Here is a 20,480-nt window from a genome sequence, read left to right on the forward strand (position 1 = left end):
ACTCCCCATAATAACGCATACTTCTATCAATCTCTGCATTCTCCTACGTTTCAGGAATACTTCTCGGCCCCCCCCCCCCCCACCATCAGATTTCTGAATGGAACTCACTATTCGTTTTTATATATTTTGGAACGTACAGCAGAGGAACAGGCCACTTGGCCACAACATGCTGAAGCACCAAAAAGAAAATCAAAAACTTCAGATACATGATGTGTAAAAGAGGTGAGAGTGGGTATCAAACTACTAGAAAGCGATGCTGGAGAGGTAGTAATGCCAGACAAGGAAATGGCAGATGAACTGAATAAGTATTTTCCATCACTATGGAAGACACGAGCACTATGGTGAAAATTTCAGGAGTCATGAAGTTGCCACATCCAGAGAGAGGTTCTTGGGAAACTGATAGATCTGAAGGTAGTTATGTTATCTGGACTAGATGATGTATGCCCCAGGGTTCTGAAAGAGGGGACTGAAGAAATTGTGGAGGCATTAGTAATGATCTTTTTTGAACCACAAGATTCTGGAATGGTTCTGGAAGACTGGAAAATTGCAAAAGTCACTTCATTCTTCAAGAAGGGAGAGAGGCAGAAGAAATGAAACTACAGGCCAATTAGCTTGACCTCAGTGGTTGGGAAAATGTTGGAGTCAATTCAGAAGGCCTTTGACAAGGTGCCAAACGTGAGACTTTCACAAGCTACAAGCCCATGGTATTACTGGAAAGATTCTAGCAATGATAAAGTAGTGGCTGATTGGTAGGAGGCAAAGAGTGGGAATAAATGGAACCTTTTCTGGTTGGCTGCTGGTGGCTAGGGGTGGTCCACAGGAGTCTGTGGACCAATTCTTCTTATATGTCAATAATTTGGATAATGGAATTACAAACAAGAGAAAACCTGCAGATGATGGAATTGATGGCTTTGTTCCAAAGTTTGCAGATGATATGAAGATAGGTGGAGGTGCAGGTAGTTTTGAGGAAGTAGGCTACAAAAGGACTTGGAGTAGGAGAATGGGCAAAGAAATAGCAGATGGAATACAGTGTGGAGAAGTGTATGACATGCACTTTGGTAGAAGAAATGAAAGGGTGGACTATTTTCTAAATCAAGAGAAAATACACAAATCTGTGGTGCAAGGAGATTTGGGAGTCCTTGTTCAGGATTCCCTAAAAGTTATTTGCAAGTTGAGACATTGGTGAGGAAGGCAAATGCAATGTTAGCATTCTTTTCAAGAGGGTTAGAATATAAAAGCAAGGATGTAATGTTCAGACTTTATAAAGCACTGGTGAGGCCTCACTTGGAGAATTGTGAACAGTTTGGTGGCTCTGGGCCTGGATTCACTGGAATTCAGAAGAATAAGGGTTGACCTAATTGAAACCTATCCAATGTAAAAGGCCTTAATATTTGAGTTTCCTCTGATGGGACTGTTTAAGACCAGAGGTTATCACCTCAGAATAGAGGGGTGTCGTTTTGGAATGGAGAAGAGGAAGATTTTTTTTTAGCCAGAGAGTAGTGAGTCTATGGAATTCATTGCCAAAGGCACCTGTGGAGGCCAAGTTTTTATGTATATCTCAGGCAGAGGTTGTTAGAGTCCTGATTGGTCAGAGCATGAAGGGATATGGAGAGAAGGCAGGAGGTTGGGGCTGAGAGGAAAATTGGATCAGCTATGATGGTGGAACAGACTTGATGGGCCGAACGGCCTAATTTTGCTCTTTTATCTTATGCTCTTAAGTTTCCTATAATGGGGACTCTTGGACCAGAGGGCACAGGCTCAGAATAGAAGGGCATCTCTTTAGAAGAGACATGAGGATGAATTTCTTTAGCTAGGGGGCAGTGAATGTGTGGAATTCATTGCTACAGACAGCTGTGCAGGTCAACTCATTTGGGTATATTTAAAGCAAAGCAATCAGGAAGTCAAAGTTACAGGGAAAAGGCGGGAGAATGGGATTGAGAAGGATAAAAAATCAGCCATGATGGAATGGTGGAGCAGACTCGATGGGCTAATTCTGCTCCATATGGCCTTATGGAGGTATTTATTTACACAGTAAACCTCCAGGTGAATGCAAGGGAATCTCACTCCCGAGGCAGACGATCTTTTCTACTTCTTTAACATAAATATAACAATAAATGATTAACGACAGCTTCAATTGCCATAACATTATCATTTAGAGTATAGTCAGGTGAATTTTTACGTATTAACAATGATAGCACATCCTAACTCACAGAAATTCCTTAACTATTCAATACTAGCATCTATTGCACAGTCGTAGTGGGGTGGAGATACGTGTCTACCACAGAAGGTGTAAGGCACACCCCTCTGCTGGAGGGAAAGGTGTATCACCTGCTTAGCCCCCGATTAGGGACATGTGAAGTCATGGGAGCAGGTGGTGGATGGTCACATGAGCAGCCGGTGCAGATCACAAGTCCTGGTTATGTGACCACTGACACCAGGCAGACAATCTCTGAAGAGTATTGATAAATGCTGGGGTTACCCATCTTGTAAAGACACTGCCCAGAAGAAGGCAATGGCAAACCACTGCTGTAGAAAAATTTGCCAAGAATGATCATGGTTGTGTCTGGGGAGGAGAGTGAGGGGTGGCAGCAAGGGGACATGGGCAGAGGGGGTCTTTCCCACAGGCACCAATCCCTCACTACTTCCCAGATGAAAGATCATCATTGTCCACATCATGTGACGTTGCAAACTCCAACCAGCTCAAATATCCCCTGAGTGATGACAGCATGAATGTGTAACCCTGAAGTTCGGCCAGCATGCGTTTGTCTAGGGGAAGACAGTCTCTGGCCCCACCAAGCTGAGAAATCTCGTTTGTGTGGATGCTGTGAGATGTGTTGCCCAGTTACAAATCCGATCCCCAAAACATCAGACAGTACACCATATGCAATTAAACGACTGAACTTTATACATCTTAATACTAATACAGGGTTAGTAAAGGAAATAAAAAGGGAAAGGGCTCATTTCAATGAAACAGTCTAAAGTGCACACTGGTGCTCACAGAATCATCCATCCATCCCCCATCGACCTCCTCCGAGCATCGCTGACTGTCGGACCCTCGCTCCAAGTCCAATCTGTCAGGTGGTCTACCAACCTTCTCTCTTCATCTGTCACTGACAAAAGACCGCGAAGTCCCTGCTCCCAGACCTACAAGAAAGAACAACATGCCTCTCATTAGCTGGCATACATTCCAAAACCCCATTATCTCCAGTCATCACCCAAACTTTGCTGCTACAGAGAAACCATTGCCTTAGCAGTGAAACATTACAGCACGTTACAAATATACAACTAACTAGAATGTTAATTGATGGAACCGGTAAGTCTTAAACTATGCCTTAAGTGGTAGGTTTGCACCGTTAACAATGTGCAGATAATGTGAAGTTGGAGTTGTGGGTAAAACTCTGGTTAGACCACTCTTGGAATATTGTGTTCAGTTTTGGTTGCCTCATTATAAGAAGGGTGAGAAAGCTTTAGAGAGGGTACAGAGGAGACATACTGGTACGCTGCCTGGATTTAAGAGCATGTCTTATGAGGATAGATTGAGTGAGCCGGGCCTTTTCTCTTTAGAGCAAAGGAGGTGATAAGAGATGGATAAGATGATTAGAGGCATAGGTTGAGTAGAAAGCTATAGACTCTGTCCCAGGACAGAAATGGCTAATAGGAGGGGCCATAATTTTAAGGTGATTAGAGGTACAGTGAGGAATGTCAGAGGTGAGTATTTTTTTTTACACAGGCTGTGTGGAATGTCTTGCCAGGGTTGTGGTAGGGGCAGATACATTAGGGACATTTAAGAAAGTTAGATAGGCACATGGATGAGGGGAAGATGGAGGGCTCTGAGGGAGGGAAGAGTTAGATTGATCTTACAGTAGGTTAAAGGGTGGGCCAAATGGTCTGTACTGTGTTCTAATAGTAGGAACGATCTACTCCTTCCTCTGCGTAGTTTCAATGGGGAGAATTAGAAAGTTCTGATAAATTGTGCAGAGGTTTTATTTCCTGATTCTCAATTTAGTTCAGTCACATTTATGTTCCCTATCACATTATCACCACACAATGGTCTTTAACAACTCGAAGGTGGGTCAGATTCCAGAAATACCACCTATATGGGGGCAGGGAACGTTAGAATTAACTGGGAGGAAGTGTGCAGTCCCATTTACTGCTGTACTGTGTTGCGAAACTGGTGGTACAGGTAACTAGTGGTTAACCAGCAATGAGGAAGTGCAGGGTAATCCATGGACTGCTGCCCGAAGCAGCAACAGACCTTAGTGATCTCAGTCCCTGTCAGAACCTCAGGCAGACCCAGGGACGCGTGCGAGCTCCATTCCTGGCCTTTCAACAGTGAGGGAGCGTGGACAGAGTACACCCCCACGATCAGGTAACGTGAAGCATCTCAATCCACCGAAAGAAATACTCGATTTTAGAACAAAATATCGGTAAGTTGGTTTATTTTCATCAAGGTGCAGTATGTCATCTACACAGACTATTTCATTCCATCAATATACTGAGGGAGAACAACAACAGGATACAGAATAGAGTGTTACAGTCACTAAGAGTGCAGTGCAGGTGGACAATACAGTGCAAGGCCGTAAGGAGCTGATTGTGAGGTCAAGTGGCCATTTAGGCAATGTTTAAAATTCTACAATGGTGTAGAAGCTGCCCTGAGCCTGGTGCTGTACGTTATCAGGCTTCTGTATGTTCTGCCTGATGGAAGAAGAGAGAAAGTCGCAGAGAGAGTGTCTCTGGTTATACTGGCTGCCTTAGCGAGGCAGGAGGAAGTGTAGAGAGGGTCCATGCGGGGGCAGGGAAGGTGCATTCTGTGTCGTGCTTAGCTGTGTCCATAACTCTCTGCAGTTTCTTGAAGTTGCCGTGCCAACTTTCACTCTGTCTGACCCCAGGAGTGTGTGATGAGACGGTGTGGACGGAGATTCACTCTGTCTGACCCCGGGAGTGTGTGATGGGACGGTGTGGAGGGAGGTTCACTCTGTGTCTGACCCTGGGAGTGTGTGATGGGACGGTGTGGAGGGAGCTTCACTCTGTGTCTGACCCCGGGAGTATGTGATGGGACGGTGTGGAGGGAGATTCATGCTGTGTCTGATCCCGGGAGTGTGTGATGGGACAGTGTGGAGGGAGATTCACTCAATGTCTGACCCTGGGAGTGGGTGATGTGACAGTGTGGAGGGAGTTTCACTCTGTGTCTGACCCCGGGAGTGTGTGATGGGACAGTGTGGAGGGAGTTACACTCTGTGTCTGACCCCGGGAGTGCGTGATGGGACAGTGTGGAGGGAGATTCACTCTGTGTCTGACCCCGGGAGTGTGTGATGGGACGGTGTGGAGGGAGATTCACTCTGTGTCTGACCCCGGGAGTGTGTGATGGGATGGTGTGGAGGGAGACTCACTCTGTGTCTGACCCCAGGAGTGTGTGATTGGATGGTGTGGAGGGAGATTCACTCTGTGTCTGACCCCGGGAGTGTGTGATGGGACAGTGTGGAGGGAGTTTCACTCTGTGTCTGACCCCGGGAGTGCGTGATGGGACAGTGTGGAGGGAGATTCACTCTGTGTCTGACCCCGGGAGTGTGTGATGGGACAGTGCGGAGGGAGATTCACTCTGTGTCTGACCCCGGGAGTGTGTGATGGGATGGTGTGGAGGGAGATTCACTCTGTGTCTGACCCCGGGAGTGTGTGATGGGACGGTATGGAGGGAGATTCACTCTATGTCTGACCCCGGGAGTGTGTGATGCGACGGTGTGGAGGGAGATTTACTCTGTGTCTGACCCCAAAAGTGTGTGATGGGACGGTGTGGAGGGAGTGTGTGATGGGACGGTGTGGAGGGAGATTCACTCTGTGTCTGACCCCAGGAGTGTGTGATTGGACGGTGTGGAGGGAGATTCACTCTGTGTCTGACCCCGGGAATGTGTGATGGGACAGTGTGGAGGGAGTTTCACTCTGTCTGACCCCGGGAGTGTGTGATGAGACGGTGTGGAGGGAGATTCACTCTGTGTCTGACCCCGGGAGTGTGTGATGGGATGGTGTGGAGGGAGACTCACTCTGTGTCTGACCCCTGGAGTGCGTGATGGGACGGTGTGGAGGGAGATTCACTCTGTCTGACCCCGAGAGTGTGAGATGGGACGGTGTGGAGGGAGTTTCACTCTGTATCTGACCCCAGGAGTGTGTGATGGGACAGTGTGGAGGGAGTTTCACTCTGTCTGACCCTTTTTTTTATTACAAATTTCGGTGCTATACAATATACACAAAACAGTGGCAAACACAATTACTGCACTACAAATAGACAATAGACATTACACCAGAATGTTGCCATCTCTATCCACGATGGCATTTACACCCCGCGGAGCCCAACGGTCTCGAAACTCCTCCAAGGCCACTGTGGACTGCGCGTGTTCCTTTTCAATAGTTACCCGAGCACGAACATACCCCCTAAACATTGCCAGGCAGTCTGCCCGGAGAGATCCTCCCGCCACCCGTTTCCAAGACCCTCGGATGGCGGATTTCGCCAGCCCCAGGAGCAAGTTGACTAGGACATCCTCATCCCTCCATGCCCCCTTCCTTACTGGATGACCATATATAAACAGGGTGGGACTAAAATGCAGCCAGAAGGCGAGAAGCAGCCCACGCAAATATGCAAAAAGAGGCTGCAGCCTCACACACTCCATGTACACACTCCAGCCCGCAGAAGTGGCATGCGGGTGGGAAGTCCATGTACAAACTGAAAAACTTATTGCAGGGCACTGCCCTATGCAGTACCCTCCAGCCGAGATCCCCCAGGTGCATGGGAAGAACCCCGGCGTAAAGGGACTTCCAGTGGGGACCCTCCTCACCTCTGGTGTGATGGGATGGTGTGGAGGGAGATTCACTCTGTCTGACCCCGGGAGTGTGTGATGGGACAGTGTGGAGGGAGATTCACTCTGTGTCTGACCCCGGGAATGTGTGATGGGACAGTGTGGAGGGAGTTTCACTCTGTGTTTGACCCCGGGAGTGTGTTATGGGATGGTGTGGAGGGAGATTCACTCTGTGTCTGACCCCGGGAGTGTGTGATGGGACGGTGTGGAGGGAGCTACACTCTGTCTGACCCCGGGAGTGTGTGATGGGACGGTGTGGAGGGAGCTACACTCAGTCTGACCCCGGGAGTGTGTGATGGGACAGTGTGGAGGGAGTTTCACTCTGTCTGACCCTGGGAGTGTGTGATGGGACGGTGTGGAGGGAGATTCACTCTGTCTGACCCCGGGAGTGTGTGATGAGACAGTGTGGAGGGAGATTCACTCTGTGACTGACCCCGGGAATGTGTGATGGGACAGTGTGGAGGGAGATTCACTCAATGTCTGACCCTGGGAGTGGGTGATGTGACAGTGTGGAGGGAGTTTCACTCTGTGTCTGACCCCGGGAGTGTGTGATGGGACAGTGTGGAGGGAGTTTCACTCTATGTCTGACCCCGGGAGTTCGTGATGGGACAGTGTGGAGGGAGATTCACTCTGTGTCTGACCCCGGGAGTGTGTGATGGGACGGTGTGGCGGGAGATTCACTCTGTGTCTGACCCCGGGAGTGTGTGATGGGATGGTGTGGAGGGAGATTCACTCTGTGTCTGACCCCAGGAGTGTGTGATGGGACGGTGTGGAGGGAGTTTCACTCTGTGTCTGACCCCGGGAGTGTGTGATGGGATGGTGTGGAGGGAGATTCACTCTGTGTCTGACCCCGGGAGTGTGTGATGGGACGGTGTGGAGGGAGCTTCACTCTGTGTCTGACCCCGGGAGTGTGTGATGGGACGGAGTGGAGGGAGATTCACTCTGTATCTGACCCAGGAGTGTGTGAAGTGACAGTGTGGAGTGAGCTTCACTCTGTGTCTGACCCCTGGAGTGTGTGATGGGACGGTGTGGAGGGAGTGTGTGATGGGACGGTGTGGAGGGAGATTTACTCTGTGTCTGACCCCAAAAGTGTGTGATGGGACGGTGTGGGGGTAGATTCACTCTGTGTCTGACCCCAAAAGTGTGTGATGGGACGGTGTGGAGGGAGGTTCACTCTGTGTCTGACCCTGGGAGTGTGTGATGGGACGGTGTGGAGGGAGCTTCACTCTGTGTCTGACCCCGGGAGTATGTGATGGGACGGTGTGGAGGGAGATTCACTCTGTCTCTGACCCCTGGAGTGTGTGATGGGACAGTGTGGAGGGAGTTGCACTCTCTCTGACCCCGGGAGTGTGTGATGGGACGGTGTGGAGGGAGATTCACTCTGTCTGACCCCGGGAGTGTGTGATGGGACAGTGTGGAGGGAGTTTCACTCTGTCTGACCCCGGGAGTGTGTGATGGGACGGTGTGGAGGGAGTTTCACTCTGTCTGACCCCGGGAGTGTGTGATGGGACGGTGTGGAGGGAGATTCACTCTGTCTGACCCCGGGAGTGTGTGATGGGATTGTGTGGAGGGAGATTCACTCTGTGTCTGACCCCGGGAGTGTGTGATGGGATGGTGTGGAGGGAGATTCACTCTGTGTCTGACCCCGGGAGTGTGTGATGGGATGGTGTGGAGGGAGATTCACTCTGTCTGACCCCGAGAGTGTGAGATGGGATGGTGTGGAGGGAGTTTCACTCTGTGTCTGACCCCGGGAGTGTGTGATGGGACAGTGTGGAGGGAGTTTCACTCTGTCTGACCCCGGGAGTGTGTGATGGGACAGTGTGGAGGGAGTTTCACTCTGTCTGACCCTGGGAGTGTGTGATGGGATGGTGTGGAGGGAGATTCACTCTGTCTGACCCCGGGAGTGTGTGATGGGACAGTGTGGAGGGAGATTCACTGTGTCTGACCCCGGGAATGTGTGATGGGACAGTGTGGAGGGAGTTTCACTCTGTGTCTGACCCCGGGAGTGTGTTATGGGATGGTGTGGAGGAGGGATTCACTCTGTGTCTGACCCCGGGAGTGTGTGATGGGACAGTGTGGAGGGAGCTACACTCTGTCTGACCCCGGGAGTGTGAGATGGGATGGTGTGGAGGGAGTTTCACTCAGTCTGACCCCGGGAGTGTGTGATGGGACAGTGTGGAGGGAGTTTCACTCTGTCTGACCCTGGGAGTGTGTGATGGGACGGTGTGGAGGGAGATTCACTCTGTCTGACCCCGGGAGTGTGTGATGGGACAGTGTGGAGGGAGATTCACTCTGTGTCTGACCCCGGGAATGTGTGATGGGACAGTGTGGAGGGAGTTTCACTCTGTCTGACCCCGGGAGTGTGTGATGGGACAGTGTGGAGGGAGTTTCACTCTGTCTGACCCCGGGAGTGTGTGATGGGACGGTGTGGAGGGACATTCACTCTGTGTCTGACCCTGGGAGTGTGTGATGGGACGGTGTGGAGGGAGATTCACTCTGTCTGACCCCGGGAGTGTGTGATGGGACAGTGTGGAGGGAGATTCACTCTGTGTCTGACCCCGGGAATGTGTGATGTGACAGTGTGGAGGGAGTTTCACTCTGTCTGACCCCGGGAGTGTGTGATGGGACGGTGTGGAGGGAGTGTGTGATGGGACAGTGTGGAGGGAGATTCACTCTGTGTCTGACCCCGGGAGTGTGTGATGGGATGGTGTGGAGGGAGATTCACTCTGTCTGACCCCGGGAGTGTGTGATGGGACAGTGTGGAGGGAGATTCACTCTGTGTCTGACCCCGGGAATGTGTGATGGGACAGTGTGGAGGGAGTTTCACTCTGTCTGACCCCGGGAGTGTGTGATGGGACAGTGTGGAGGGAGTTTCACTCTGTCTGACCCCGGGAGTGTGTGATGGGACGGTGTGGAGGGAGATTCACTCTGTCTGACCCCGGGAGTGTGTGATGGGACATTGGTCAGAGTGCTGGAAAGGATGTGTTGGCTTTGGAGAGGGTTTAGTGGAGGTTCAGAAGAATGATCCTGGACAAGTTTGGGTTAACATCTGAGGAGTGCCTGTGTTCGCTGGAATTGAGAGGATTGGGGGGATCCTCATTGAAATCCATTGAATATTTAAAGGCCCGGATAGAGTGAACATGGTGAGAGTGTTTCCTATCGTGAGTGAATCTAGGACACAGGGCACACCCTCAGAACAGGAACGTCCTTTTAAAATGGAGATGAGGAGAAATGTCTCTAACCAGAGAGTGGTGAATCTGTGGAATTCATGGTCACAGGCAGCTGTGGAGGCCAAGTCAGAGGGCACACTTAAAGCAGAAGTGATCGGTTCTTGATTGGTCAGGATGTCAAAGGTTATGGGAAAAAGTTAGGGGGTTGGAAAACAGTCGGCAGGGAGAGAGGGAAATAAATCAGCCATGATGGAATGCAAGAGCAAACTCGATGGGCCAAATGGCCTAATTCTGCCCCTATAACTTCAAGAGTGTTTAATGCCATTTCCAGTTCACAAATGTAAAGGAGAATGAAATAATTGTTACTCCGGATCCGATGCAGCACAAAACGCAGTAAGGTAAAGAATATAATAATAATAAAACACAATCCGTACACAATTTCACCTCCTCTTCCCCTACTCTCCGTTATTCCCTCCCGGCAAGCGGCCGAAGTGCCACACCTGCCCATTCACCTCCTCCCTCACCCGCATTCAGGCCCCAAGCTGTCCTTCCAGGTGAGGCCACACTTCACCTGCTGGGGTCGTCTACCGTGTCGGGCGCTCCCGATGCGGCCTGATGGGACCCGTTGTAGACCGGGAGACTGCTTCATTAAACACCTCCTCACCGCCCGCCGGAAGTGGGGTTTCCCGGTGGCCAAACATTTTAATTCCCATCCCCGTTCCCGTTCCAACGTGTCAGTCCATGTCCTCAGGATGGGGAAGCAACGCCTTGTACTCTGCTTGGGAGCCTCCCTCCCCTCCCCTCTTCTACTCCCTACTCCGACCTTACCTGCCTATCACCTCTCCCTGGGTACCTCCTACCCCTCCCGTGGTCCACTCTCCTCTCCTATCAGATTCCTTCCTCTCCAGCCTTTCCGATCCATCTGTCACTCTCTAGCTACCCCGCCCGCCCTCTTAATCCGGCATTTTCTCCCTTCCTCCTCGGTCTTGATGAAAGGTCTCGGCCTGAAGCATTCATTCCCACAGATGCTGTCTGGCCTGCTGAGCTTTTCACCATTTTGCGTGTGATGGTCCAGATTTCCACCAAACACAGACTTTCTCGTCTTGATAAATTAGTTTCTACACAGTGTCTGTAAAAAGCAGTCACCCCCTGGGAAGTTTGTATGTTTTATTGTTGAAGCACAGTGGGTTTAATTTTTTGACACCGATCAATAGATAAAGACTTCCGTGTCAAAGAGCCTGGTGGTCCCAGCGTAGGTGCTCGGGCGCTTCTGCCCTGATGGTCGTGGGACCAACAGTCGATGTGCGGTGTGTGTGGGATCCTTTATGATGTTACTGGAGCTGGTGGTGTGCGTTCAGTGTGAAGGGAGCTCTCCCCATTTACTCCCTTCATTACCCCCACAGGTGTGCGGGACATGAACTCGGACGAGGAAGGCGAGCTATGCCCTGCTGGCCCCCTCACCAGCTGCGGCACCCTGCTCTTCGTCTGCGTGCTGCCCACCCAGTGCCCGGCCAGCGGGCAGCCCGAGGTGATCCAGCTGGAATTGCCGGCTCTCGGCACGGTGCGTTCCCTCCGCCTGTTGGCCTGGGCGAAAGCGGCCAGCGAGAGCGCCAGACCCGGCTCCTACCAGCCCTGCGGCCCCGATTCCTTCCAGCTGCTGTACAGGAAGGGCCCCGCCTGGTACGAGATGCTGGACGACGAGGAGATCCTGCTGGCGCTCGGCGCGGTCAGGTACTGGCAGAGCCTGGGGCACCAGAGGGGCCATATCTACCTGCGGCCTAACTCTAGGGACACCGAGGCGGGCCGGCTTCTCTGGGACACCGTGGCCAGCCTGATAGGCCGCGATGTCAGGGCTCTGGTGAACGGGCAGCGGCAGGGCGAGCTGAACACAGCCCGGAGGAGGTTCGCCGCGGTCCGGAGAGCAAACCTCGGGCGCCGCCACTCCGCCGAGCCCCGCCTGAACTCCAGCCCCCTTCCTGCCGCACTGCAGGCGGTGGCCACCCAGGAGATCGGGGTGACGATCTACCGGGGCGGCAGCAGCCAAAGGCTGAAGGTGTGCGGCCGCCACACGCCCGAGCTGGTCATCCGCGCCTACGGCCGGCAGACTGGGGAGGAGCTCGGCGAGGAGCTGGCGCTCAGGGTGTGCGGCCGGGAGGAGTACCTGATCGGCAACTGGTCTCTGGTGGACTTCTGCTGGGTCCGGCGCTGCCTCAAGATGCGGGAGGAGCTGCGCCTGGCGCTGGTGAGCGCCCCAGGCCCGGAGCCGGACCAGGAGCAAGAGGTCGCCCGGGACTGGCCACTGGTAGAGGAGGACTCGGGGCCGAGCCTGGGCGAGGGCGAGGAGGCGCGGGCGGCCGCTCTCCCCCTCTCTGACTGCCGCCATCCTTTCCGAGTCAAACTGCTGGGGTTGGACGCTCCCGGGACCCCCGGCAAGAGACCGGTGCGGGTGTACGTGGTGGGGGCGGTCATGCACGGCAGCCTCACCCTGTGCAGCGCCCGCTCCATCGCCCGGCCGCTGGCCGAAGAGGTGCTCTGGAACGCCTGGCTTCGCTTCGACATCCAGGTGCGGGACCTGCCGCGGGGCTCCCGGCTCGGCCTGCGAGTTTACGCACTGGAGAACTCCCCGCCGTCCGACGCCGGCGATGGGAACGGGGAGGCCGGGCTCCTGCTCTACCACGCCAGCCTCCTGCTCATCGACCACCACCGGCGCCTGCAGCAGGGCCAGAGGGTGCTGCACCTGTGGCCCGGCTCCGGGCACGGCGCGGGGCTTCTCTCTTCCGCCACCAACCCCGATCTGCAGGGCTCGGCCGCCCTCTGCCTGCTTCTCGACAGCTACGACCGCTCGGTCGTGTTGTCCAGCGAGGAGGAGGAGGAGGGGGAAATGGAGGAGGCGGCGGCCAGGCAGAGGGCCGCCTTCCGCCGCTTCACCCAGGAATGCGGCCGCTACAGCCGCTCGCTGCCCGCCTTCCTGGCCACGGTGCGCTGGGCCGAGCAGCGGGCGGTGCGGGATTTGCACCGGTTGATCCGCCACTGGGACCCCGGAGAGCTGGAGCTGCCGGTGGCGCTGGAGCTGCTGGGCGAGCGCGTCGCGGACGAGAGGGTGCGGGAGCTGGCGGTGCGGCGCCTGGAGCAGCTGGCCGGCGGCACGGTACTCAGGCTCCTGCTGCAGCTGGTGCAGGTGAGGGGGAGGCCTGGACTCACGCCCCTAACACCACCATCACACCCCAACAAACCAACACACACTACGACAGGCATCCCAGCTCAACCCACCAGAACACCACCCCCCCCCGACACCGAACACACACCTCGGTCTACGACACCAGCACCCCACGCACATCCCGCACACAGTCCCGCCAAGCAACCCATGGCACACTGTACACACCCCGTGACACACACACACACACCTCGACACGCCAACCCATACTCTCGACACGCACCGCAACCCACCAACAAACACCCCAGGGAACACGTCGAGGCACACACGGGACACAGTACACACCACCATACACACACACACGGGACACAGTACACACCACGTCACACCAACACACACAAACACACACACACACACACACACACACACACCGTGATACAGTACACACCACGTCACACCAACACACACACACACACACACACACACACAGTGATACAGTACACACCACGTCACACCAACACACACACACCGTGACACAGTACACACCACGTCACACCAACACACACAAACACACACACACGGGACATAGTACACACCACGTCACACCAACACACACAAACACACACACACACACACACACACACACACACACACGGGACATAGTACACACCACGTCACACCAACACACACACACACACACACACACACACACACACACACACGCGCGCGCGCGGGACATAGTACACGACACGTCACACCGGACACAGTACACACACACACCGTGACACACCTCTCAGCCCGGACACTTTGAACACACACGACAGACACACAGCTCAGCCGAACCACCACAGCCCCGACACACTGAACACGCCCCGCAAGACACCCCAGACACACACCTGCCTTCCCCCTGTAACTTCTGATACCGACTAATCAAGAACTTAGCAAACTCCGCTTTAAATACATCCAGTCACTTGGGCTCTGTGGCAACGAATTCCACAGATCCACCACTCTCTGGCTAAAGAAATTCCTCCTCATCTGCGTTCTACGTGGACACCCCTCTACTCTGAGGCTGTGCCCTGTGGTCCGAGACTCCCCCACCAGAGGAAACATCGTCTTCACATCCACTCTATCAAGGCCTTTCAATATTCGATAGTTTGCAATGAGACCACCCCCCACCCCGCCATCCTTCTGAAATCCACTGAGTGCAGACCCTCTGCCATCGAACACTCCTCACACGTTAACCCTTTCATTCCTGGGACCATTCTCCTGATCCTCTGAACCCTCTCCAACGCCATCACATCCTTTCTTAGATAAGGAACCCAAAACTGCTCACAGTGCCCCCGAGTGCTGTCTGACCGATGTCTTTTAAAGCCTCAACATTTCATCCTTGTCTTGTATTATAGTCCTCGAAATGACACAGCCCGTACACAACGTACACACACATTCCGCGCACACACTCCCCACACCATGAACCCTGCGTGTACAGCCCCCACACTCGGCGCGCACACTCCCCACACGGCGCGCACACACACCTCACACGGAGCGCACACTCCCCACACGGAGCGCACACACTCCCCGCACGGCGCGCACACACTCCCCAAACGGCGCGCACACACTCCCCAAACGGCGCGCACACTCCCCACACGGAGCGCACACACAACTCACACGGAGCGCACACACAACTCACACGGCGCGCACACACACCTCACACGGAGCGCACACACTCCCCACACGGAGCGCACACACTCCCCAAACGGCGCGCACACACACCTCACACGGAGCGCACACACTCCCCACACGGAGCGCACACACTCCCCACACGGAGCGCACACACTCCCCACACGGAGCGCACACACTCCCCAAACGGCGCGCACACACACCTCACACGGAGCGCACACTCCCCACACGGAGCGCACACACACCTCACACGGAGCGCACACACACCTCACACGGAGCGCACACACTCCCCACACGGAGCGCACACACTCCCCACACGGAGCGCACACACTCCCCAAACGGCGCGCACACACTCCCCGCACGGAGCACACACTCCCAACACGGCGCGCACACACTCCCCAAACGGCGCGCACACACTCCCCACACGGAGCGCACACACTCCCCACACGGAGCGCACACACTCCCCATACGGCGCGCACACACTCCTCACACGGAGCGCACACACTCCCCACACGGAGCGCACACACACCTCACACAGAGCGCACACACACCTCACACAGAGCGCACACTCCCCGCACGGCGCGCACACACTCCCCAAACGGCGCGCACACACTCCCCACACGGAGCGCACACACACCTCACACAGAGCGCACACTCCCCGCACGGCGCGCACACACTCCCCAAACGGCGCGCACACACTCCCCGCACGGAGCACACACTCCCAACACGGCGCGCACACACTCCCCAAACGGCGCGCACACACTCCCCACACGGAGCACACACTCCCCACACGGAGCGCACACACTCCCCACACGGAGCGCACACACTCCCCACACGGCGCGCACACACTCCTCACACGGAGCGCACACACTCCCCACACGGCGCACACACTCCCCACACGGCGCACACACTCCCCACACGGAGCGCACACACACCTCACACGGCGCGCACACACTCCCCACACGGAGCACACACTCCCCACACGGAGCGCACACACTCCCCACACGGAGCGCACACACTCCCCACACGGAGCACACACTCCCCACACGGAGCACACACTCCCCACACGGAGCGCACACACTCCCCACACGGAGCACACACTCCCCACACGGAGCGCACACACTCCCCACACGGCGCACACACTCCCCACACGGCGCACACACTCCTCACACGGCGCGCACGCACTCCCCACACGGCGCGCACGCACTCCCCACACGGCGCGCACACACTCCTCACACGGAGCGCACACACTCCCCGCACGGAGCGCGCACACTCCTCACACGGCGCGCACACACTCCCCGCCCGGCGCGCACACACTCCTCACACGGCGCGCACACACTCCCCACACGGCGCGCACACACTCCCAACACGGCGCACACACTCCTCACACGGAGCGCACGCACTCCCCACACGGAGCGCACACACTCCCCACACGGCGCGCACGCACTCCCCACACGGCGCGCACACACTCCCAACACGGAGCGCACACACTCCTCACACGGAGCGCACACACACCTCACACGGCGCGCACACACTCCCCACACGGCGCGCACACACTCCCCACACGGCGCGCACACACTCCCCACACGGAGCGCACACACTCCCAACACGGAGCGCACACACTCCCAACACGGAGCGCACACACTCCTCACACGGAGCGCACACACTCCTCACACGGAGCGCACACACTCCCCACACGGAGCGCACACACTCCCCACACGGAGCGCACACTCCCAACACGGCGCGCACACACACCTCACACGGCGCGCACACACTCCTCGCACGGCGCGCACACACTCCCCACACGGCGCGCACACTCCCCACACGGCGCGCACACACTCCCCACACGGAGCGCACACACTCCCAACACGGAGCGCACACACACCTCACACGGCGCGCACACACTCCTCACACGGAGCGCACACACTCCCCACACGGAGCGCACACACTCCTCACACGGAGCGCACACACTCCTCACACGGAGCGCACACACTCCCCACACGGAGCGCACACACTCCTCACACGGAGCGCACACACTCCCCACACGGCGCGCACGCACTCCTCACACGGAGCGCACACACTCCCCACACGGCGCGCACACACACCTCACACGGCGCGCACACACACGGAGCGCACACACTCCTCACACGGCGCGCACACACTCCTCACACGGCGCGCACACACTCCTCACACGGCGCGCACATACTCCTCACACGGCGCGCACACACCTCACACGGCGCGCACACACTCCCCGCACGGAGCGCACACTCCCCACACGGAGCGCACACACTCCCCACACGGCGCGCACACACTCCTCACACGGCGCGCACACACTCCCCACACGGCGCACACACTCCCCACAAGGCGCGCACACACTCCTCACACGGAGCGCACACACTCCTCGCACGGCGCGCACACTCCCCACACGGCGCGCACACACTCCCCACACGGCGCGCACACTCCCCACACGGCGCGCACACACTCCCCACACGGAGCGCACACTCCCAACACGGCGCGCACACACACCTCACACGGCGCGCACACACTCCTCGCACGGCGCGCACACACTCCCCACACGGCGCGCACACTCCCCACACGGCGCGCACACACTCCCCACACGGCGCGCACACACTCCCCACACGGCGCGCACACACTCCCCACACGGCGCGCACACTCCCCACACGGCGCGCACACACTCCCCACACGGCGCGCACACACTCCTCACACGGAGCTCACACACTCCCCACACGGAGCGCGCACACTCCCCACACGGAGCTCACACACTCCCCGCACGGAGCGCGCACACTCCCCGCACGGAGCTCGCACACTCCCCGCACGGAGCGCGCACACTCCCCGCACGGAGCGCGCACACTCCCCGCACGGAGCGCGCACACTCCCCGCACGGAGCGCGCACACTCCCCGCACGGAGCGCACACTCCCCACACGGAGCGCGCACACTCCCCACACGGAGCGCGCACACTCCCCACACGGAGCGCACACTCCCCACACGGCGCGCACACACTCCCCACACGGCGCGCACACACACCTCACCAAACACATCCTGTGCACTCGCGATAAATGCATCCACACACCTGCCACCTCCACCATCCATCACAGTCTGCCCCACATCTTCAGGAAGGGAGGAGTGACACGCCCAGTGGGTATCAGGAACGGACTGGGCACTGACAGTCCCAGACCTGGCTCCTAATGGCCGGATTTGCCATCATCTCCTCCGGGGGCTAAATTCGCCTGACCACTGACGTGTGGGGAAGAATGGGGGTGCGGTGTTGGTGGGCGGGCTTGGAGCGGCCTCTGACTGATGTCTGTCTGGTCTCTAGGCCCTGAAGTTCGAACCGTACCACGACAGCAGTCTGGCCAGGTTCCTTATCGGCTGGGCTCTGAGGGTGAGTGTTGATGAGGGACGGCTTCACATGAGGAGGAAGAGTGCCGGTTCCTCCACCGCAGTCTCTGCCTCCAACCAGCACCCAAAGGCCCTCATTGCTTTCAGCGCCCAAGCCCACCCATCCAGTCTGATACAAACTCCGTCTCATAACAGGACATGAGCAGAGCACAGCAAGATCCCATAGGACAAGTCCACCCCGTTCACAAAACTATAAAAGTTTATTTACCCAACAAATACACAAAGTACAAACATTCAGTAGTTACAAGACAGTGAATAAACTGAAATTAAAATATGATTACTATCGTCTACAAAACTGTCAATTCCCTGCTCCCGGAAATCCCCCAATATACCCACTGCAACCGCATGCTCCCTCTCCACCGACAGCCGGGCACGAACGTACCCTCGGAAGAGGGGCGGACATTCGGCCCTTTGCTGCCTAGACCCATGCCCAAACTCCTTACACGCCTGGCACTGCGAGTGACCCGTAGCCCACGGGACGGTATAGTGTAGCCCATGAAAATAAACCTGATGCTGCCCCTGGGCATCCACACCCTGCTCCAGCTGCATCAGCAGACGGTGCTGGAATGAGAATAGGTGCTCATAACCCCGGGGAGGTCCCCTGTACCGTATAGGGGTTATTTCTGAACGCACCTCGCGATGCAGCGCAGATTGGGGAATAGGGCCTCATCAGGGTGGTGGGGGTGGACATCTGAGAGGATAACCGACTGCACGGGGCCCAGGACCGGCTCCACCTGCATAAAAACCCTCCCCACCCTCAACCGCTGACTCACCCCGCGGTGACTTCAGATAAAACAGGGTTTCCCCGTTCAATACCGCTGACACAACGATACCCTCACGGCCTCCAACAGTCTCCGCCGTGGCCTTTAGTCAGCATTCCTACCGACTGAAGTGGGCACAGTACACTGCACAATGTTCTTTAAAGTCAGGGATTTGAACGGGTGGGTATCTTGCTGAGCTGGAACTCCCGACCCCGCAGTCAAATTCAAAACATCAACACCACCGCTGGGATATTACACAGTCTACACCCAGCGGAACACCAGCAACAGTCAAAAAGGAGCCGTTCAGAGACGGGACGGGATGGGAGGGAGAAAAGGAGAGGACAGGCAGGGAAGTCCGTGTTGTGTTAAAAACCTCAGCACCGTCTGTGTAGCGGGGAACAATGAATGCTTTTCCTGGGCTGTTCCTCTGGCCGTTCCAAAGTCCCGAACCCTCTTCACCCTGGGATAGGCTCTCCGAAACGTCCCTGTTCCCAAACCCTCTTCATCCTGTCACCCTGGGATAGGCACTCCGAAACGTCCCTGCTCCCAAACCCTCTTCACCCTGACACCCTGGGATAGGCACTCCCAACAGGATGGGTTTCCGCTGTTACAAAAGTCCCTGTTCCCAAACCCTCTTCACCCTGGGATAGGCACTCCGAAACGTCCCCGCTCCCAAACCCTCTTCACCCTGGGATAGGCACTCCGAAACGTCCCTGCTCCCAAACCCTCTTCACCCTGTCACCATGGGATAGGCACTCCGAAACGTCCCTGCTCCCAAACCCTCTTCACCCTGGGATAGGCACTCCGAAACGTCCCTGCTCCCAAACCCTCTTCACCCTGGGATAGGCACTCCGAAACGTCCCTGCTCCCAAACCCTCTTCACCCTGGGATAGGCACTCCGAAACGTCCCCGCTCCCAAACCCTCTTCACCCTGGGATAGGCACTCCGAAACGTCCCTGCTCCCAAACCCTCTTCACCCTGGGATAGGCACTCCGAAACGTCCCTGCTCCCAAACCCTCTTCACCCTGGGATAGGCACTCCGAAACGTCCCCGCTCCCAAACCCTCTTCACCCTGGGATAGGCACTCCGAAACGTCCCTGCTCCCAAACCCTCTTCACCCTGTCACCATGGGATAGGCACTCCGAAACGTCCCTGCTCCCAAACCCTCTTCACCCTGGGATAGGCACTCCGAAACGTCCCCGCTCCCAAACCCTCTTCACCCTGGGATAGGCACTCCGAAACGTCCCTGCTCCCAAACCCTCTTCACCCTGTCACCATGGGATAGGCACTCCGAAACGTCCCTGCTCCCAAACCCTCTTCACCCTGAGATAGGCACTCCGAAACGTCCCTGCTCCCAAACCCTCTTCACCCTGGGATAGGCACTCCGAAATGTCGCTGCTCCCAAACCCTCTTCACCCTGTCACCCTGGGATAGGCACTCCGAAACGTC

General features: G+C 56.3%; 1 protein-coding gene across 2 annotated transcripts in view; it reads left to right on the forward strand.

Annotated features, from left to right (window-relative positions):
- Window positions 1-4,079: 4,079 nt before the first annotated feature.
- LOC132377679 (phosphatidylinositol 4,5-bisphosphate 3-kinase catalytic subunit gamma isoform-like) overlaps window positions 4,080-20,480 on the forward strand; it is a 43,707-nt gene continuing 27,306 nt past the window's right edge. Inside the window, exons 1-3 of one of the 2 annotated variants that reach the window (XM_059943906.1) lie at window positions 4,080-4,427; window positions 11,422-13,196; window positions 18,188-18,253. In XM_059943906.1, coding sequence (XP_059799889.1) covers window positions 11,433-13,196; window positions 18,188-18,253 — 1,830 coding nt within the window. In that variant the 5' untranslated portion in view covers window positions 4,080-4,427; window positions 11,422-11,432. The remainder of the gene's footprint in view (window positions 4,428-11,421; window positions 13,197-18,187; window positions 18,254-20,480) is intronic. The other variant, XM_059943907.1, reaches the window with a different exon arrangement.

The sequence above is a fragment of the Hypanus sabinus genome, chromosome 19 (assembly GCF_030144855.1).
Source record: "Hypanus sabinus isolate sHypSab1 chromosome 19, sHypSab1.hap1, whole genome shotgun sequence".
Lineage (NCBI taxonomy): Eukaryota > Metazoa > Chordata > Chondrichthyes > Myliobatiformes > Dasyatidae > Hypanus > Hypanus sabinus.